The following is a 20,677-nucleotide window of genomic DNA, read 5'->3' on the forward strand; positions in this document are numbered from 1 at the left end:
GTTGCATCCCGGAAAAGCAAACTCCCAAGATCAAGTCTTGACAGTTACTCTATTTTCACTGGTTTACGTATTGGTTTGTATTGGTTTCAGTATTGTATTGGTTTCAGTAAGACAACAACATGTATTGCTGCTGTTAGATTGCATAACACTGAGAAAAGAGCAGGTTGTGTTTTTTGAGTGCAAATAGAACACGTTATCAAACTGATATGGGCCCTGCTGGCCTTTAAAACCCCTAAACATCTGACAGAGGTGAGGAACAAGACTCCAAGAGCACAGGTAAGACATAGGACTACAACATATTACATATATTTGACTTTTTCTTTGCCAGTGGATTGCTCCTTCACTCCACCTTGTCTTAGTTATTATTTTTCCGCTGCCAATACTGCCAATGCTACAGTTACTGCAGAATGATCACATGATTGTTTTTAAGTTTGAAATACAAGTAAATAAGTATTCAATTGACTAAAACTGAACTGTTTGGCCACATTGATTATGTTTCATATAAGTTGCGTATGGAGCCTTCCACGCTTAAAATCTATAAAAACACAACCCTACTTTGCACATGGCGCGCACACTTTTTGGAGACGTGGCAAAAAGCCGACACACATGTTAAGATGATGAGATTAGGTTATGTGTTTACAATAGATTTCAATCCTACATACAATGGTAGCAAAAATAAAGAAATAAATAATGTTTATGAATAAAGAAAAACCCTGCTCTCCTAAGTTTATTTTTTGTTTGTGAATACTAATCATGTTTTTAAGTATTTAACCATTTAGACACTGTTATTGTCTTAAAAATACATTTGTGGAAAGTGTCGCTAATTTACATTTCGGATATGATTTGTAAACCAAATCTAATAATATAAGACTGTTGCACTTTATTGCACATGTAGGGCAATAAAAACGTTTTTATTGTTTTTTGTGGGAAATTGACCATATTTTCAGACCAGCCTTTGACCTCCACCTAAGGTAAATAATGCAAGTTACCAAGATAGAAATTTGTTTAAAAAACAAATGTTAATATGAACTTAAAAAACAGTCAAAAAGAAATGAGCATATAGACATAAAGGTTTATTTTATTTAAAAAAATACCCACATGAAGTTTTAAAAAGTAACTCACCAGTTGAATAATGGATGTGGCTAAAGTGCTTTACGTGTTCATGCACAATTTTAACTTTAGATGAAGAAAATACATTTTTAAAGAGGATATATAGGATATCAGATATCATATGTACTGTGTATCAAAAAGCCTTTATCCTGTAACCATCCATCTATCCATCCATCCATTTTCTACCACTTCTCCCTTTCGGGATCGCAGGGGGTGCTGGGGCCTATCTCAGCTGCATTCGGGCGGAAGGCGGGTTACATATTTTTTTATTTTCTGTGTTTATATAATTATTTTAAACTCTATTCTATGAATACGACAAGTTAGAGAATGCAGCAACTGGTGCACTGTTGAGAAGCTGCGCCCTGATGATATAACTGATATAGCTCATTTAACTGGAAGGGTCAGAGGCATTTATGACAATGTTGCTACTGTATTTTTTGTCTATATTATGTTGCTAGTTTACTCATGTTCATCTTGCACTGCTAGCTAGGTCCTTAAAAAAGCGTTCAATTATTTATTCATTACAAGATAGGCTCCAGCACCCTCCGCGACCCCGAACGGGACAAGCGGTAGAAAATGGATGGATGGATGGAATTCGTAAAATATTGTAGTATAATATAAAATAATATAATTAACATTTTATTGGTCGTCTCAAGATCACTTACAGTGAAGGCATTGACCCGCCAGACATCTGTGCAGAATTCAGTGACTTCAGGATTAAGGGATATGGGTTATTTGCCTGAAGTAAGGTCGGATAGGCTCCAGCTCCCGGCAACCCTAACTAGGATAAGCGATAGTACATGTCTATATGTCATGACCTGTATTCTCGGGCATAATGTGGGCTATTGTGTCTTTCTATCAATTTGTGTTTTGAAAGGTGTATTATCATTAAAACGGGTGAGGCGCAATTTATGTTAAATTAAGCATGAACAATGCCTGAAAAGACCAATCACCCTACTCATAAGTGTCACTTTCTTTCACCCATTGTAATTCCTAATATAAAACACTCTAACCCAGGGGTGTCAAACTCATTTTAGATCGGGGGCCACATGGAGAAAAATCTATTCCCAAGTGGGCCGGACTGGTAAAATCACGGCATGATAACTTAAAAATAAAGACAACTTCAGATTTTTTTCTTTGTTTAAAAATAGAACATGCACATTCTGAATATGTACAAATCATAATGTTCTTGTTTTTGTTTTTTACATTAACATGTTGCAGTTAATAATTTATTTGTTATCTATATTTTTTGAATAAATTATGTGATAATGTTCATCAGTCAACTCATTGGCGTTCATTTTCAATCAAGATAAAAACATTATATCAAAATCAAATTACAGGATTGATCATTTTCCTCGACTGATCATGTGGTTTATTTTGTACATATTTAGTATAATCTACAAAGATACAAAGAATTTCTATTGCGACATCCAGTGGACACATTTAGAACAGCTGTTTCTTTCATTCAAAAATTTCAGGTTAATTTTTATACTTAGCAAACTCTGTTCGCGGGCCTGATCTGGCCCTCGGGCCGTACATTTGACACCCCTGCTCTAACTCTATCCCTAAAACATGACTATATGACACAAAGAAAAATATGTAACTTGTAATGTAAAGTGCTTGATTGTAACCCTCACTCTCTTTACAGCCATGGTCTTCAATCTGTCCCTTGTGCTTCTGGCGCTGTGTGCTCTGACTAAAACTCAGGCACAGCTGAAGGTGTTTAACCTGCGTGCCAGCGGTCTCCCCTCTGACATTTTGGGGACCACAGATGGCTATGTCAAAGTGTTTTGTAGCTCTGTCACTTTGGGTACAACAGCAGTCCGTAAGGACAATGCTAATCCTTGGTGGGGGGAGCAGTTCTCCAACTTCAAAGCCCAGGAGAATGATGTGTTGAGGCTTGAGGTTTATGACAGTGATATTATCTTTGATGACCTGCTGGGAGTGTGTCAGAGACAAGTGCGCCCTGGAACCCATCAGCACGACTGCTTCCTGAAGAAAGGTGGAACCATGCATTATACCTACACCCTCGGCAACAACCATCCATAAACATCTGAAACAACTGATATTTCCGTTTTGCAAATCACGAGCCATTCCTGATTCCTTTGGAAAAGTGTTATGCTCATCTCTTTTTCTTAACAGGACACATTGTTATATGTCAATCAGTCTGTCTGCAACAAGTCCACATCAATGTTCACCAACACATCTACGATTATTTTTTTCCATTCCCAATGTCAAAACGAAATAAAATCCGTTGCAACAATCTACTGTATATAATGTGATGAAAAACATTGTAACTGTAAACTACAAAATTCCCAGAAAAATCTGTGTTGTCAATCAATCAATCAATCAATCAAAGTTTATTTATATAGCCCTTAATCACAAGTGTCTCAAAGGGCTGCACAAGCCACAACGACATCCTCAGCTCAGATCTTCATCTCGGATGGCGACGAGTCCGCCTACAGGAGAGAGGTGGACCGGCTGGCGTCCTGGTGCAGCCTCAACAACCTGGAGCTGAACGCCCAGAAAACAGTGGAGATGATCTTGGACTTCAGGAAAGTCAAAGAATCAGAATCAGAATCAGAATCGTTTTATTGCCATTGTTTGAGAACGTGTTCACAAACTAGGAATTTTTCTTGGTGCAATCGTGCAACATAAAACACATATAACACAGATTTGGTAATAACAAGAGCTGTAACTGAGCTATCAGATCTTGTTATAGACTTAGAAGGAATTCAAGGAGCTACTGTTAGGAGTTATTGTTCATGTGCCTGATGGCCGAGGGGAAAAAACTGTTCAGGTGGCGGGAGGTGTGGGTCTGGATGGACCGTAGTCTCCTGCCTGAGGGGAGAGGGGAAAATAGTGTGTGTCCAGGGTGAGAAGAGTCAGCTGTGATCCGACCCACAATTCTCCTGGTCCTGGAGGAGAACAAGTCCTGGAGGGATGGGAGCTTGCAGCCAATCACCTTCTCAGCAGCACGTACGATGCGCTGCAGGCGATGCTTATCCTGGACTGTGGTGCCGGGGAACCACACGGTGATGGAGTAGGTCCTGAAGTCCATGATCATCCTTACTGTTTTCTGGGCGTTCAGCTCCAGGTTGTTGTGGCTGCACCAGGACGCCAGCCGGTCCACCTCTCTCCTGTAGGCGGACTCATCGCCATCCGAGATGAGCCCGATGAGGGTAGTGTCATCCGCAAACTTGAGCAGTTTTATGGACTGGTGACTGGAGGTGCAGCAGTTTGTGTACAGGGAGAAGAGCCAGAGGGAGAGTACACAGCCCTGAGGAGTACCAGTGTTCGTGGTTCGACTGTCCGAGACAATCTTCCGCAGCCGCACGTGCTGTCTTCGGTCTGTCAGGAAGTCATTGATCCAACTGCAGAAGGAGTCGGGCACGCTGAGCTGGTATAGCTTGTTTCGTAGCAGTCCAGGGAGGATGGTGTTGAAGGCAGAGCTGAAGTCCACAAAAGCCCCACCATCCCCCCTCACCTTGATTGACTCCCCCACCCCGTCTCCATTGTGGACTCCATCCGTTTCTTGGGCACCACCATCACCCAGGACCTCAAGGGGGAGCTGACCACCAGCTCCCTCATCAAGAAGGCCCAGCAGAGGATGTACTTCCTGCGGCAGCTGAAGAAACTGAAGGTGCCGACCGAGATGCTGGTGCAGTTCTACTCAGCCATCATCGAGTCCATCCTCACCTCCTCCATCACCGTCTGGTTCCTCGGTGCCGCAGTCCAGGACAAGCATCGACTGCAGCGCATCGTACGTGCTGCTGAGAAGGTTATTGGCTGCAAACTCCCACCCCTCCAGGACCTGTTCTCTTCCAGGACCAGGAGGCATGTGGGCCGGATCACAGCTGACTCTTCTCACCCTGGACACAAACTATTCTCCCCTCTCCCCTCAGGCAGGAGAATACGGTCTATCCAGACCCACACCTACCGCCACCTGAACAGTTTTTTCCCCTCGGCCATCAGGCACATGAACAATAACAAGATCTGATAGCTCAGTTACAGCTCATGTTATTCTATTCTGTGTTATATGTGTTTTATGTTGCACAATTGCACCAAGAAAAAATCCTAGTTTGTGAACCCGTTCTCAAACAATGGCAATAAAAGCTCTTCTGATTCTGATTCTGATTCTGATTCTGATTCTGATCTCACATCAAGGCAAGAAAAAACTCAACCCAATGGGATACAATGAGAAACCTTGGAGGGGACTGCAGATGCCCTCTCTGGACTTCCGCATCTTTCACAGCACACCCCTTCAACACCTCCCGGTAACACTCACCATGTAATCGCATCACATAGTCACACACCACGTATTTGGTTTAATTACACACGTGACACACTTGTGCTAATAAACACGCTGCAAGCTAAACGACGTCCCTGTCTCAGTGCCGTCTCCTTCCTCACTGTACCGTTACAGTTGCCTGGTTCCAACCTTTGATTGCTTCACATATTTACCTTTCTGCTCCAACACGATCAGTACCATTATCTGATCTAATTACAGACATTTGACATCTCCTGACTATAGACCTACTTAATGCTTTAAAGCCAAAATCAATGTCAAGCGACCACTTCTGTGTTAATAGCTCTCACAATTAGATAGATAAACGTAAGACCACATCTTTTGACACCACTTCGCTAACATTTGACCTCAAAGGGCTTAAAATAGGCAATGCTTACATTTGAGAACGGTGACTTCTCTGTAATTGAAGAGTATGGTGGTCGATTTGCCATTCTTGGTTCACAAGGTCTTGCTGATGTTTTTCTACATGTTACACACTTTGACATAATTCAGTCTGCTTGTGGAATCCAGAATTAATTAATGAACTTTTGAAGCAGCATCTGTCAAGTTCACATTCACAGTGGCTTTCATTTCTGTATCATACATCCATTTTTTCCTTTGTCAAAAACTCTGGTCCCTGAATTTGACTTCATGTGAACTAGTCAGCATTCATTCCTTGTGATGCATGGGCCTCATCTCAGAACTCACATACATCCACTGGGTGAGGTATTGTCTCTGATGAATGGCATTTCATCGGCAACAAACGTCTTGAACCTAACATTTTCACTGGCAAAATATCTCAACAGTGGTGCTGTCAGACCAAAACAACAAATCCTTAAGATGTTTATGCAACTCTTTTCTCATGAGTCTGTCTAGCTTTACAGCCATTGCAACTGCTGATAATTTCAGCCTCAGAATCGTTGTTAAGCCCATAACCTTTCTTGTGGACATGAGCAAAATGATGCAATTGTGCTGACTGCTCCAAATCCACTTGGTTTCAAACATCTCTTCACTGTGAAACCATGACGCTTTGTGAAATCTGTTTGCTTTGTAAGTTAACTCATCCTCATCCTAGGAGATTTTTCTGCCACTAAGTTACTGTAGAATCATATTTGATGGAATAATGACAGATGAGAGAATACCACACCTGAACTGGGGAGTCTGCCTTGTATTTAGTCTCTCACTTTGAACACCCCTGTACGTGTGCACCAATTAACTCCAATTACTCTTTCATTACGAAGTTAAAACCAAATATTTAACCTATCCGGCTCTTTCTGTCTCAGAAATGGAGGCAATTACGGTCATGCTGTTGCTCAGCTGCTTGGTGAGATAAAATCCTCCAGTTTTGCGCACTGCTGTCAGGTTCTTAACCATGACACATGCTTAAGTTTCAGTTGACACCAAGAAAAGACAATCAACAACATAAAAATGATTAAAAACAGCTTCAACGGCATCGTGTGACATTTTGTCTTTAACATCTTCAGCTGTCTTTCTGAGTGCACCGTTGGCAGACTTTGGGGAGAATGTTGCTCCAAACAGATGTAGACTTGAAAAGGTTTAATCAAGTTTCCTAAGAACGTCACTGTCACTAAATCTTTACTTGATGATGCATTGCCTTTATGTTTGTTTTCAATGCAATTGGATCATGCTTGAATCTTGTTAAAACTCCACCTAGCAAGTTTGTTAAATTTGCCTTTCAACGGCTCTCCATTCTTGCCTAGATATGATGCAGCACAGTCAAATATGAAAGGGATTTTTTTTTTCTATAGCTTTCCTTCTGACACATCTTCATCAGCACTTTAACTGCATATCCTTTGTTCAGCAGGTCTTGTAAAAGTAAATGTTCTTTTCAAGTTTTATCTTTAGGTGTTCTGCTCTTTGCACAGACAAGTCTATTGTTAAGCGTGTTTGTTTACCTATAATGCCCACCAACCTACTTCCAAGTTGCATTAACACTGTTTACAAACTGCACATCTTCTTGTGACATTACTTGTTTTTCTCTGGGAAATCATGGCTAAACTGCTTCACAAGCAAGTTCCAACATCTGCAATAGAAATAGGATTCACATAAATTCCAACTTTGTTTTTAGTTGGAGAGATTAAATAGTCTATTAATAAAGGACCATTTATGACCCAGCCAAGGACAGTTCGCAGTGCATATAAACTGCTTTCTCACTGTGAGTAACTTCTCATTTTTCTATAGCTTGATAAACATCACATCATATCAGCAGCCCTATGTCTTAATGTACCTGTGGCAAATGAACACTGCGAATGCATGGCCAACATTCCCTGTCATATTGTATTAAAATGTTCTTCTTCTAAACGTGAATGTCTTTATGCGTGTACATCTCTGGCAAGTCTACATAAACGTTCTCTTTCACGCCACACACCTCTAATCCAGAGAGTCTGCAGCTCGGTTCAAACTTGGCCTATGGTGTGAAGCAGGATCTGAGTCTTCTTGTCCTCTATGTCAAGCTTCCTCGTCAGCTTTTCTGAGCAAAAGGTTGCTCGGCTTCCATTATCCACAAACACATTTAATCTCGGTCATGTTGTGCCTTTCTTTGACTTGACACAAGGTGGCGCAATTGACAGAAGATGGCTGTCTAAGGCCCCAGTGGTGCCACAGGTCCCACCTGAGCAAGCAATATTTCTTCATAGCGATACTTCAGCTGTGTTTCTATGACTGCTGTCAATTGTGTTTCTGTCAATGTCCTTTGCAAAATGATGGATGTTTCTTAGGCCCTGTCTGTATTAAGCCGGATAACTCCTTAAACAAATATTTATTTAGCCTAAGCTAAATCTTTTAAGGTTCCCCTCCTTGGATTATTTTATAAGGGTAAGTGCGCCGTTTATTACTTGAATCTCCAGCTTTTAGCTTTGTATGGACTCATCGATCGTTTACAAACTGAGTTCGGAGAGGAAGTGACGCCAGAAAGGCCGCGCCCTACACAGGAAGTGATGTCAGAAAGAACGCGCCACAGCCAGCTTCGTAACAGACGCTTGTGGAAATCACACATGAATACCTTAAAAGAAGTAACGCGCGACACATCTCAGAAGGCAACATAGCGATGGTTTTGGATAAGGCCTGGAAGAACGGCAGCCTGGTGGGATATGTTTGTCAATGAGTGTGTTGTGCCACAGGAATGTCCATTTCAGCTGTGATTCTACTTAGCAAAAAACTTTGGCCATTTGTCGAAGGGGAGACAACAAGAATGCGGGGTCCCATAGACGAGGGAGTACGACGGAAAACAGCGAACACTGTAAAAACTGTTGCCTAGATCTAACTCAATAAAAATAAGGCAACATTTTCCAAGCAATTTTTGTTAGTTTAGTCAACTAATTGGTATTTTGAGTAAGTAGAACTTAATAATATGCATTTCGATTTATGCAAAAAGATTAAGTTGCGTTTACAGAAAAAGCCAAGAAATTGAGTAAAATCAATGTAAAAAAACATTAGCATGTTAAACACACAAGACTTAATTAAAATAAGTAACATTTAAATGAAAAAAATAATTTTTGTACTCAATTTTATTAATTTTGACCAACTTACCCTTTCTTTGTTTTGAAAATGGAAACTGCTTAAAATAATTACTTAGAATAATAATAAAAAAATCAAGACATATCAAATTCCAACCTTTATTAAATCATTACCATATAAAAACAGTGGCAATGAGCTGGACAGTATGAACAGTCAACATCCATATTATACAAGAATGCATGACCTCAACTTTTTAAAGTGCTGTATAGAACACCTTCACAGTAGTTTTCTTTTTTTAACCGTATACATATTAAAACATTTTCACAAGCCATATCCAAACCTGTCAATAAGCTGGACAGTATTAACAGTCAAGAACATCAGTATTTAGTGCATAAAAGAATGCATGACCTCAGCATCTCAAGTTTTACTTAGAACATTCACAGTACAGTTTCTTGCTAAAACAATTGAACATTAAGATTATCTGTACTTCTGTAACAATTCACAAGCAGAACACCTTCACTGTAGTGTCTTTCAGTGTGTATATTTTGAAATAACTCACAGATCCCTCCTTCTGACCAGCTGGAGCTTCACAGTGGGGCAATTTAGTGTGTATAAAACATAAAAAAACTTAATTTACACACCAGAAACGATGACCTGGAGCTTTGTAAAAAACCTGAACAGGACAAACCGTTACAACATTCTGAAGAATTCCACTCAATGAACAATGTATAATGATTTTGAACAGACACAAGAAAATAGCTGTTCAAAAGTGCAAGCTGACAGTCATGGCTCAGTGCCTAAGCTAGAAGCTTGTTTTTGAGAGTCATGAATTTGGGGGTTGGTTTTGGGCGCAGTGTGTCAAGTCCCACAAAAAGTCTTTGAAACACCTCAAATGTTTTGGAAAGTTTGGATGGATACTCAAGATTAAGTGCATACGTCAACCCCAGAAGTAGGCAGCATGCTTTGGCCAGGTTTCCAAGACGAGTAAGGACTGGTACTCCCTCAATGATGATTCCTACTGCATTTGGCTCACGACAGATGTAGATGCTCATATTCTTCATTTCCAGGTCCTCATGAACAGTGGTCTCTGCAGTTCCCTTTGAGATACAAAAACAGTAATTAAAAAAACAAACATCCACATTTATATTTACAGTAATCTAAGTTGTGTGATTTAATTCAGATACTGATTACTTTTGTGAAGACCATTTTGAAAACTTTTGAATTCTAATTTGAGATCTTGTACATTAAACTTGGTACAATAGATGCAATTCCAGCCACATGTTTCTTTTTGGCATTTCTAATTTGCACATAAAAAACCTGAATAGAACCACCAGAAATTAAAACAAACAAACAAACAATAAGGGCAGCACGGTGGAAGAGGGGTTAGTGCATCTGCCTCACAATACGAAGGTCCTGAGTATTCTTGGGTTCAATCCCGGGCTCGGGATCTTTCTGTGTGGAGTTTGCATGTTCTCCCCGTGACTGCGTGGGTTCCCTCCGGGTACTCCGGCTTCCTCCCACCTCCAAAGACATGCACCTGGGGATAGGTTGATTGGCAACACTAAATGGTCCCTAATGTGTGAATGTGAGTGTGAATGTTGTCTGTCTATCTGTGTTGGCACTGCGATGAGGTGGCGACTTGTCCAGGGTGTACCCCGCCTTCCACCCGATTGTAGCTGAGATAGGCTCCAGCGCCCCCCGCGACCCCAAAAGGGAATAAGCGGTAGAAAATGGATGGATGGGAAACAAACAGTAATATGTTATATATATATATATATATATATATATATAGTAAATGTTTTAATGCTTGTTTAAGGGTAGTATTTTTTGTTTGCATTGTTTTTTTAGGGCAAACAGAAACACAAGACAGAAAGGCATCACTCTGTGGTGCTATGCTAATTGGCTATCCTGGGGCTCTTGCCAACTAGCTGCATGCTCGACCTCCACCTGACAACTGCTGGTTCAGTCAGTTCACATAAAAGTAAACCCAATTTAAGCTTGTACATCAGACTGATCCAAACCTGCTTTTAAACAATACTTACAGTAGTCAGAGATTAGCTCCTGTCCACTCTCTACCATGTACTCTATGAGGCATCTCACAGTCACATCTCTCTTCTTCACTGCAGAGGCACTTGGGTCCTAGAGTTAAGAGAAGAATAATAAATAAATTAATTTTGTTGGCAATTTTACTCCAAATCTATGATACCGTTATTAGAGCATGATTATAGATTCAGTTTAAACTTTTAAACCACTTTTAACTCACCTGTATCAGTTCCATCAACAAGTTCTTGATGCGCTGCAGTCACTCCTCCTTTTGCACTGAAGAGCTCCAGGAGTTTTGGCGTGTACCTGTCCAGTTGGGACATAAATGTTGATTCCAGTGGAACAGCAGTGCACCTTCGGACACTTCATTAATCTGTAAGACAGCAAATGTTGACCGTTACTGATATTAAGGGTATTAGTATACATTTTCAGGCAAAAAGTGAGTCTATTATGTCATGTCCAAGTCACAATGGAAACTTGGTCAGGAAAAATAGAATGATAATAGAATAGAATATAATAGAAGATGTTCTACGAGTCGGTGGTGGCAGGCGCCTTCTTGTACGCCGTGGCCTGCTGGGGCAGCGGGCTGAGAGCGAGGGACGCAAACAGACTGGACAAGTTGGTAGAGAAGGCCAGTAACGTGGTGGGAGTGGAGCTAGGCTCTCTGGCGGTGGTGTCAGAGGAGAAGTCTAGCATCTTGACAGATGAGAGCGAAGGGATGTATAAGAGCATGGGCAACCTACATGAATGCAAGGCAAGGAATTGCTGTGTCCAAAGGTCCCATGGTGCAGTCTGTAATGCTTTAAAATGTCATTCAGTGCTGCACAACTTACAGGGCCATCCCATCTGTCATTGGAGAGAGAGAACAAAAAAGACAAGTTATGGTTCATGTCTAACCTCTTGGATATATAAGCCTGATGAGAGCCCTTTATATCGGTTTTTATTTACACCCTAATATACTCATTTGCAGTGTTGGGACTAACGCGTTACAAAGTAACGCGTTACTGTAACGCCGTTACTATCGGCGGTAACTAGTAATCTAACGCGTTATTTTTTATATTCAGTAACTCCGTTACCGTTACTACATGATGCGTTACTGCGTTATTTTGCGTTATTTTTTATGTAGTATCGGCTAGAAACTGAGAAGATCTGAGTGTCGCTGCTGAAGAGGCGACGAAAAAGAGGCGCGCCGCGCGCTGTCTGTGTGTACGTGTGTGTGTGTGAGTGTGTGTGTGGGGGAGGGGGCGTGTCTGTGTCTACTATCAAGACGTCATGGCGAACCCCGAAGCCGAGTTTCTTAAAATGGAGATATTTTCAGTACGTTTCTTTTATCGACCACAAAGAAAAGAACATTTTAGCTGAATGTAAGTTTCAAATATGCTGAAACAGCGACAAAAACAACATGCTTCGACGAAGCTAGTAAAGAGACACACTCACCTCCACCTCCAACAGCGGCTGGATTTTAACGAGGCACTGCACACGTGAAGGTACACACACTCTGTCAATTCTCTTATATACTCTTTCATTTTAAACTTTTAGAGTGTTTGATTATCACATCACTCTAAATGTTTAGACTATAAAGTTCACAAACCTAAAGAGGGATACTAGTGGGCCAGGCTAATATTTCCTTTTCTCTAAACTAAGTGGGGAAATGTGTAGAGTGTTCTGGGCTTCAGACATGATTTTATTTCAGAATTCCTTGAGAAAACGCCTGGTTAGGCTTTATGTATGTAGTGTGTGCCTTTCTTGTTTTACAGCTATGTTGTTATTATGCTGTTTGTTACTTATGTATGTTAAGTTGCAGCTATTTAAAATAGTTTTGTCAATTTGTTCTGGTCTGAAACAAATTGGCCCTTTAAAACATATCTTTGTCTTTGTGTGTTGTATGTAGAGCACATTGCTTAGCAGAGTTCAATGATGCAAATGCATGTCAAGTTGAACAACAGATTGTATTATTCTCCAGTGCAATAACAGTACTAAAATGAAGGCTAAAAGGGCATTAAATGGGGCCTTAAAAAAATTAAAAAATATATATATAAGTAACTAAATAGTTACTTTTCACAGTAACGCATTACTTTTTGGTTTAAGTAACTGAGTTAGTAACTGAGTTACTTTTGAAATAAAGTAACTAGTAACTGTAACTAGTTACTGGTTTTCAGTAACTAACCCAACACTGCTCATTTGCAATATTTCCTCTAGATTTTTTTGTAGCCACGGTGGTCTAAGTTGGTAACCTAGCAACAGTAGGGGGGGTCCGGGAAATGCCCCCACGGAAGAAAAATTTGAAAAATTACCCTTTAAATGGTGACTACTGGTGAGATTGTGTGTGTGGGGGGGGGGATGTTGAGATTGAGACTTACACAATGAGTGTTATTCTTACAAGAGTAGCGTTTTGCCTAGGAGTGTGCATGGACAGCAGGTCTGAGGGGGCTTCAGATAGCTCTGTCAAGTGTATCTAGCTAGCTGCTAGCAACTTTGAATGCAAGCTAGTTAAGCAGCTTTAATGTGGCTGCTTATAAACTGAAGAATAAAATATTAAACTACCACGCAAAGAAAACGCTAATTATAAACTTCACAGCTGTAAACAATGTTTGGTTGAAGTTAATGAGCTGTTGGAGGTAAGAGCACATTCGAAATGGCGATCGGCGGGAAAAGTAGTAAACTAAATATAACATTGAACCATGCTTTTGAAAATGTATACATTTAAATCCTGGCAAATACTGACTTTTAAAAATATAAATTGTTACTTACATGAGTTCGGTAAAGTGTTTTCCTTAGGCTCCGTGAAGAAACGTGTCTGGGCTTGTTCTTCAATCAATCAATCAATCAATCTTTATTTATATAGCCCTAAATCACAAGTGTCTCAAAGGGCTGCACAAGCCACAACGACATCCTCGGTACAAAGCCCACATACGGGCAAGGAAAAACTCACCCCAGTGGGACGTCGATGTGAATGACTATGAGAAACCTTGGAGAGGACCGCATATGTGGGTAACCCCCCCCCTCTAGGGGAGACCGAAAGCAATGGATGTCGAGTGGGTCTGACATAATATTGTGAGAGTCCAGTCCATAGTGGATCCAACATAATAGTAAGAGTCCAGTCCATAGTGGGGCCAGCAGGACACCATCCCGAGCGGAGACGGGTCAGCAGCGTAGAGATGTTCCCAGCCGATGCACAGGCGAGCGGTCCACCCCGGGTCCCGACTCTGGACAGCCAGCACTTCATCCATGGCCACCGGACCTGTGCCCCCCCCCCCCTCAAGGAAAAGGGGAGCAGAGGAGAAAAGAAAAGAAACGGCAGATCAACTGGTCCAACAGGGGGGCTATTTAAAGGCTAGAGTATACAAATGAGTTTTAAGATGGGACTTAAATGCTTCTACTGAGGTAGCATCTCTAATTGTTACCGGGAGGGCATTCCATAGTACTGGAGCCCGAATAGAAAACGCTCTATAGCCCGCAGACTTTTTTTGGGCTCTGGGAATCACTAATAAGCCGGAGTTCTTTGAACGCAGATTTCTTGCCGGGACATATGGTACAATACAATTCTTCCACAGCTGCATGCAGGTGGGCGGGTCCTGACGTTTTAGGTCTGATATAAACCTTTAAACTGAGTTTTGCTAAATCAATTTATGTTGGAAGTCCAATAAAATTAATTTTATCACATAAAAAAGTAAGTTACGAAAATATTCACACTTTTTACTTATAGATAACTCAAAAACTCTAAAAATAAAAATAAATTGATTTATTGGAATAAATATACTTTTAAAAATAAAGTAGAATGGACAATACGACTGAAAGAGTTTTTACAGTGAATGCATTTGGACTGGCAAAGCAGACTATCAGTTATTGTCCGCGATGTATGTCGATCAATTACTCAACGTCTAGTTTTGTACTGAATAACTTTTGAGAAGCCATGAAGTGGTTGCGGCCGTCAAGTACGACCACCAATTTCAGCCGACAAGCACAGTGTCCTGACCAGATATCTAGATCCCTAGATTGATTGTTGTACAATGTTATTTGTCACATTGTTTACTTTCACATGTCCATTAAAGATATGATTCATCAGATATGATGGCTCAGGTGTGATTCCCTACAATGGGGCATGTCTAACAGCTGCTGATGATGCAGCAAGCAAGTTGCTGTTAAGAGAAATGTTGCAATAGGCTACGTTGAAACACAGGGTAAGAATACAGTTCCAGGTCAGCGGTAACTATGACGCGTGCATTTTTTTCGCGCAAGCGTACCAGGTCGTGTTGCGCCGGCGGTTGGAGTGGAGAGGGGGTCTTAAACGATGGCATTGTGTGTGTGTGTGGACAAGGATAAGGTTAGGTGGGATATAGCCTGGATAACTTTAGTGTAGAAGGGGCCTTAGAGTAGTACTCACATGAAGCTGTTTTTCTACAGCCCTTGCTGGCCCCACTAAGGACTGGACTGGGGGAGTCGGGGGGTGTCCCTTCCAAGGTTTCTCATTGCGCCCTTTGGGTTAAGTTTTTTTCTTGCCTTGATGTCGTTGCGGCTTGTGCAGCCCTTTGAGACATTTGTGACTAACGGCTATACAGTAAGTAAACCTTGATTGATTGACTTTGATTGCTTGTAATGACTTGATGACAAACATTCGAAGTGCAAAACATTATCCTTTAAAAAGTCTATCTTGTCTTTGTAAGGCTGATCTCTGATGTTGGAACACCCTGCCAGGGTACGCTTATTGTCACAAGGTTTCTGAAAAGACTTGTTGGTAGGCCATAAAAAGTCTTCAGGTGACTTTTCACTTGCAGTTGAGGATACCCTTGTAGCAAATACACATTCCTTTAGTTGAGCTGCTCTTGTTCTTAAGTTTGCATAAGGCTTTCTCTTGTGCTCAAAAATAATAGATTTCACCCAAAACGGATCGGTAGCTATTTTAGCCTCTCTGTTTAAAGTTCTGACCACGTCTGCAAATTATATTTAGAAAGGGTCAATAATACCAAGACCTCTGTCCACTTCTTTCATTTATGTAAAAAGCAGAAACTCTCCACATCTCTTCATATTTGTAGGGTATTAGACACTACTGTTCTGAGATGAGATAGGTTCTCTGTGTCTTGAAGTTAATTAATGTCTTGCATTGCATTGTTGCATCCAGTGAGAAACAGTGAAAAACTATGAAGCGCTTCGGTGTCTTCGGGTTTAATATGTGTCCAGCTAAATGCTTCATTCATGCTGGAAGTTACAATTTTGAACTTATAACCATAGTGATAAAATCTACCATATTTTCCGGACCATAGGGCGCACCAGATTGTAAGGCGCACTGCCGATGAGTGGGTCTAGTCAGGTCTATTTTCATACAAAAGGCGCACCGGATTATAGGGCGCATTAAAGCAGTCATATTATTATAATTTTTTTCTAAATTTAAAACACTTCCTTGTGGTCTACATAACATGTAATTGTGGTTCTTTGGACAAAATGTTGCATAGATTGTCTTTCACAGATCATCTTCAAGCCGTTTTCGGACAGTCACTTCAGGATGCGCCGATTTGTGGGCGGTCTTATTTATGTGGTTCACCTTCGGCAGCGTCTTTTCTCTGTCATCTTTGTTGTAAGAGCGTAGTGTGCAAGGATGGGAGTGGAAGAAGTGTCAAAAGATGGAGCTAACTTATAATAACATTCAGACTTTTTCAGGACTTATGCAGATCCCAAATATAGATCTTATCAGAAGGTAAGAAATGTTGCTTTTGCATAATATTGCGAAACAAAACGCCAGAAAATATGTCTTACCATATACACAACCATATTTATACTCGTATGTTGAAGCATATCAAGCCGTGTGGCTTAATAGCTTACCATAGTCATACGAAAACATGTTGATAGATTTTTGAGCGCCGTGTGTCATGTTGTATAATTTCAATGGAACATATAACATTTTGGTGTTGTTTACTTGAGTCATATTGCAGTCTACACGTATCTCTTATGTGTGACTGCCATCTACTGGTCAAACTTATAATGTCACCGTGTACCAAATAAAATAGCTTTGAGGTTGGTAAGTACAACCGGGTTATATAAGGCGCACTGTCGAGTTTTGAGAAAATAAAGGATTTTAAGTGCGCCTTATAGTCCGAAAAATAAGGTATATATAAACATAAAACAGTCACTGTAGTCTTTATTTGGATTAATGTTTTGACAAGTCGTTGAATTTAAATATTTTTGATTCAATAAATAACGGGTTTGTATGTCCTCAATATCCAACATTACGTATTATTCTAACTGATATATCTTGTAACGCCGTTAGTGAATGAAGCGTAGATTTATAGTAATTTTCTCATATTTCTACACAATAACTATAGTTTTTCTCTACTAGCAAGCAGTAGAGAATATGAAAGGATTTTTGGTTCAGAACATATTTTGCTTTATTCATTATTAACATGTTTCTTGCTACTTAACTTGAGATTTCCAGTTAATTTTATCATCTATTATTATACCCAAAAATATATTTTGTTTTACCCTTTCAATGTCTACTCCGTTGATTTGCATTTGTGTTTGACTTTCCCTTCCACTGTTACCGAATAGCTTTATTTTCACTTTACTGAGATTTTTGTCAAACCATCTTTTTAATTTGTTAATTTTTTTCTGTTATTATTTGTATTAGTTTCTGTGTGTCCTCTCTTGAACAAAACACACTGGTGTCATCTGCAAATAATACTAACTTTAAGTCCTTTGTAACTTTACAAATGTCGATCGAATAAAGATTGAATGTTAATGGTCCAGGGCCGGTTCTAGGCAGGCATGTATGAGGGGGCAGTCAGAAATATGAAGGGGGCATAATGTGTACACGCTGCTCTATCATGCGCCAGCACTTTTTTTCTGTGCTAATACAGTCGTAACTTTGCCTTCATAGAATGGTTGTTAGCTACAGTATGGGCCTGATTCACTAAGGTCCAAATGCAAACACCCTAAACAGCGTAAGCAATTTATAAATAAATTTGGTATGGTATGATATCTATAAAATAGCGTGTACCATTAGTGGGGCGTGTTGCGTGTGATTTACTAAAACTGCGTGGGCAATTGTAAAGTGGTGCAGACCACCTTATTTAAATGAGAATTTTGCATGTTCACTAACATCACCACGTAGACACTCTCATTTATTGCACATTCATGCATGTTTTCAAACATGCAGGAGACATCTACAACTTTTTATGGGTATTTTAGAAGCAGCCGTGCAGTGCATCTACACTGACACCATTTATTTTTTGTTTTCTTTTTTTTTAAACACTGAAGGTGCATGTGAGACAGGCTGCACTTAGTCTGCTCAATACGCAAAAATTCATAGTTCAATATTTTTTTTTCATATAACAAATATTTCAATGTTTAATGTTTTAATGAGAACCGTCGTCTTTACGTTGTGTGTCTGTGCAGTACAAGCACTTATACTGCAGCCAGAACTGTCAGTTTGCACAATTACTAAATAAAATGCTAAACAGTGCTGGCAACACAGTGATGAGTGTTGATAAATCACATTGCGCGTGATAAATCACTATATTTGCATTAACTTCTCCCAGTAGTGTGGGTGTTTTGAGGATCAGCGTATATTTTGCATATTAATGAAGACAGAGACGCAAAATGGATAACACGCCTGCTCACTGAAGAAACACAATCCACTTTGCACATGTTAAGTAGATCAGCTTTTTGTGTACTATCTAATTTGCAGCACATGTTTTAGTAAATCAGGAGATATGTGTCCTACTCCAACCTGGAGAAGAGGATTACACTTTTTCAGGTCTCTATCTTCACACCTGTACAACTTGGGTGTCCCACCTGAAGACTACGTTAACCACAATAAGGTGGCAATCTCTCAGTAGGGAAACTAAAACATATAAGTAGTGAAACAATTAAAGTATTTTTCATCCACAATTAATCAACCACCACAACATGTACGTATCTTAACGCGATGGCCTGATTCTTAAACTGAATTTAACCTTTAGTAGGACTTCACACACAATAGTCAAAATCTACAGAATTGAATGGTACAGTAGTCTTAAAATAATACGTAATAAAACATGATTGGATTTTGTTTCTAAGAACTTTTAGTCTCGTTTTCAATTTGTCGACACTGGTTTACTGAGGGCTGAGGGGAGGGGTGTGAGTGTGTGTGTCTGTGTGTGTATGCATGCGGACTCGCGGAGCCTCTGACACAGTGGAGGGACAGAAAAGGGCGAAGATGATATCATATGAGTGTTGTAGCGTGTCCCTTTTTCAACGGTTTTCTACGCTACTGCGGGTAATTTTGTCAACTTGTGATAAATACATTTTGTGGGTATATTAAAACAATATTTCTGAAATTCTTTACTTAATCCATTCCATAATTTAATTCCATATACTGATTTAAGTATTGTACGTGCATACAAATGTTTCAAGTTATATTTTTCTCTGAGGTTCTATTTGTCCTCTTTTATTGAAAATAATTGTTTTACGTTCTTGGGTAGCAGGTTATAGTTTGCTTTGTGCATAATTTTAGCTGTTTGCAAATTCACTATATCGTGGAATTTCAATATTTTCGTTGAACTAAATGAAGGGTTTGAATGCGCCTGTCCATGCATTTTGGGTAAATCAAGGTTTATACCATTTTTGTTATTGTTGGTTTCCTGTTTCCTAAAATAATGCTAAAATTAACCACAATAAATATCCAGATCTGATCTGTGGCCTTCTGCTGACCCCTGTTAACTAATGGCATATATTGTACAATTAACATTCTTATTTAAACGGTGATTAAAACGAAAATATAAATTTAGTAGATACCGTATTTTTCAGACTATAACTCGCAGTTTTTTTCATAGTTTGGCCGGGGGTGCGACTTATGTGTGAAATTATTAACACATTAGCGTAAAATATAAAATAATATTATTTATCTCATTCACGTAAGAGACTAGACGTATAAGATTTCATGGGATTTAGCGATTAGGAGTGACAGATTGTTTGGTAAACGTATAGCATGTTCTATATCAGGGGTGCTCACACTTTTTCTGCAGGCGAGCTACTTTTCAATTGATCAAGTCGTGGGGATCTACCTCATTCATATATATAATTTATATTTACTTATTTATGAAATATATGTTTTTGTTAACAAGTTAGAGGTGTTTAATGATAATGCAAGCATGTTTAACACATATAGTTAATATTGTTAATAAATTAAAGGTGTTTAATGATAATACAAGTATGTTTAATACATATAGTTAATATTGTTAACAAGTAAAGGGTGTTTAAAGATAATGAAAGCATGTTTAAATCATATAGTTAATATTGTTAAAAAATTAAAGGTGTTTAATGATAATACAAGCATGTTAAATACATATAGTTAATATTGTTAACAAGTTAAAGGTGTTTAAAGATAATACAAGCATGTTTAACACATATAGTTAATATTGTTAACAAGTTAAAGGTGTTTAATGATAATACAAGCATGTTTAACACATAGTTAATATTGTTAAAAAATTAAAGGTGTTTAATGATAATACAAGAATGTTTAATACATATAGTTAATATTGTTAACAAGTTAAAGGTGTTTAAAGATAATACAAGCATGTTTAACACATATAGTTAATATTGTTAATAAGTTAAAGGTGTTTAAAGATAATACAAGCATGTTTAACACATATAGATTCCTTTCTTTCATGAAGACAAGAATATAAGTTGGTGTATTACCTGATTCTGATGACTTGCATTGATTGGAATCAGACAGTGGTGCTGATAAGGTCCGCATTTTCGAATGGAGGAGAAAAAAAGTCCTCCTTT

At 39.3% G+C, this 20,677-nt stretch overlaps 1 protein-coding gene and 1 long non-coding RNA gene across 2 annotated transcripts; one reads left to right on the top strand and one right to left on the bottom strand.

The window, feature by feature from the left end:
- The first annotated feature begins 239 nt into the window (after positions 1 to 239).
- On the top strand, positions 240 to 3,373 carry LOC133575947 (perforin-1-like). Its single transcript, XM_061928891.1, has 2 exons — positions 240 to 276; positions 2,759 to 3,373. The coding sequence occupies exon 2, from the start codon at positions 2,761 to 2,763 to the stop codon at positions 3,157 to 3,159; it is 399 nt and encodes a 132-aa protein (XP_061784875.1). The 5' UTR covers positions 240 to 276; positions 2,759 to 2,760; the 3' UTR covers positions 3,160 to 3,373.
- Positions 3,374 to 9,435: 6,062 nt separating this feature from the next.
- On the bottom strand, positions 9,436 to 13,730 carry LOC133575983 (uncharacterized). Its single transcript, XR_009811543.1, has 5 exons — positions 13,670 to 13,730; positions 11,662 to 11,764; positions 11,139 to 11,291; positions 10,918 to 11,014; positions 9,436 to 9,972 (listed from the first exon to the last, which is right to left on the bottom strand). It is a non-coding gene; the product is annotated as an uncharacterized lncRNA (long non-coding RNA).
- Between the last annotated feature and the right edge of the window lie 6,947 nt (positions 13,731 to 20,677).

Source organism: Nerophis lumbriciformis, linkage group LG33 (assembly GCF_033978685.3).
Source record: "Nerophis lumbriciformis linkage group LG33, RoL_Nlum_v2.1, whole genome shotgun sequence".
Taxonomy (NCBI): Eukaryota; Metazoa; Chordata; class Actinopteri; order Syngnathiformes; family Syngnathidae; genus Nerophis; species Nerophis lumbriciformis.

Bases quoted from the DNA above. Each gene is read 5' to 3' on its own strand.
- LOC133575947 (XM_061928891.1), top strand. From the start codon at position 2,761: ATGGTCTTCAATCTGTCCCTTGTGCTTCTGGCGCTGTGTGCTCTGACT.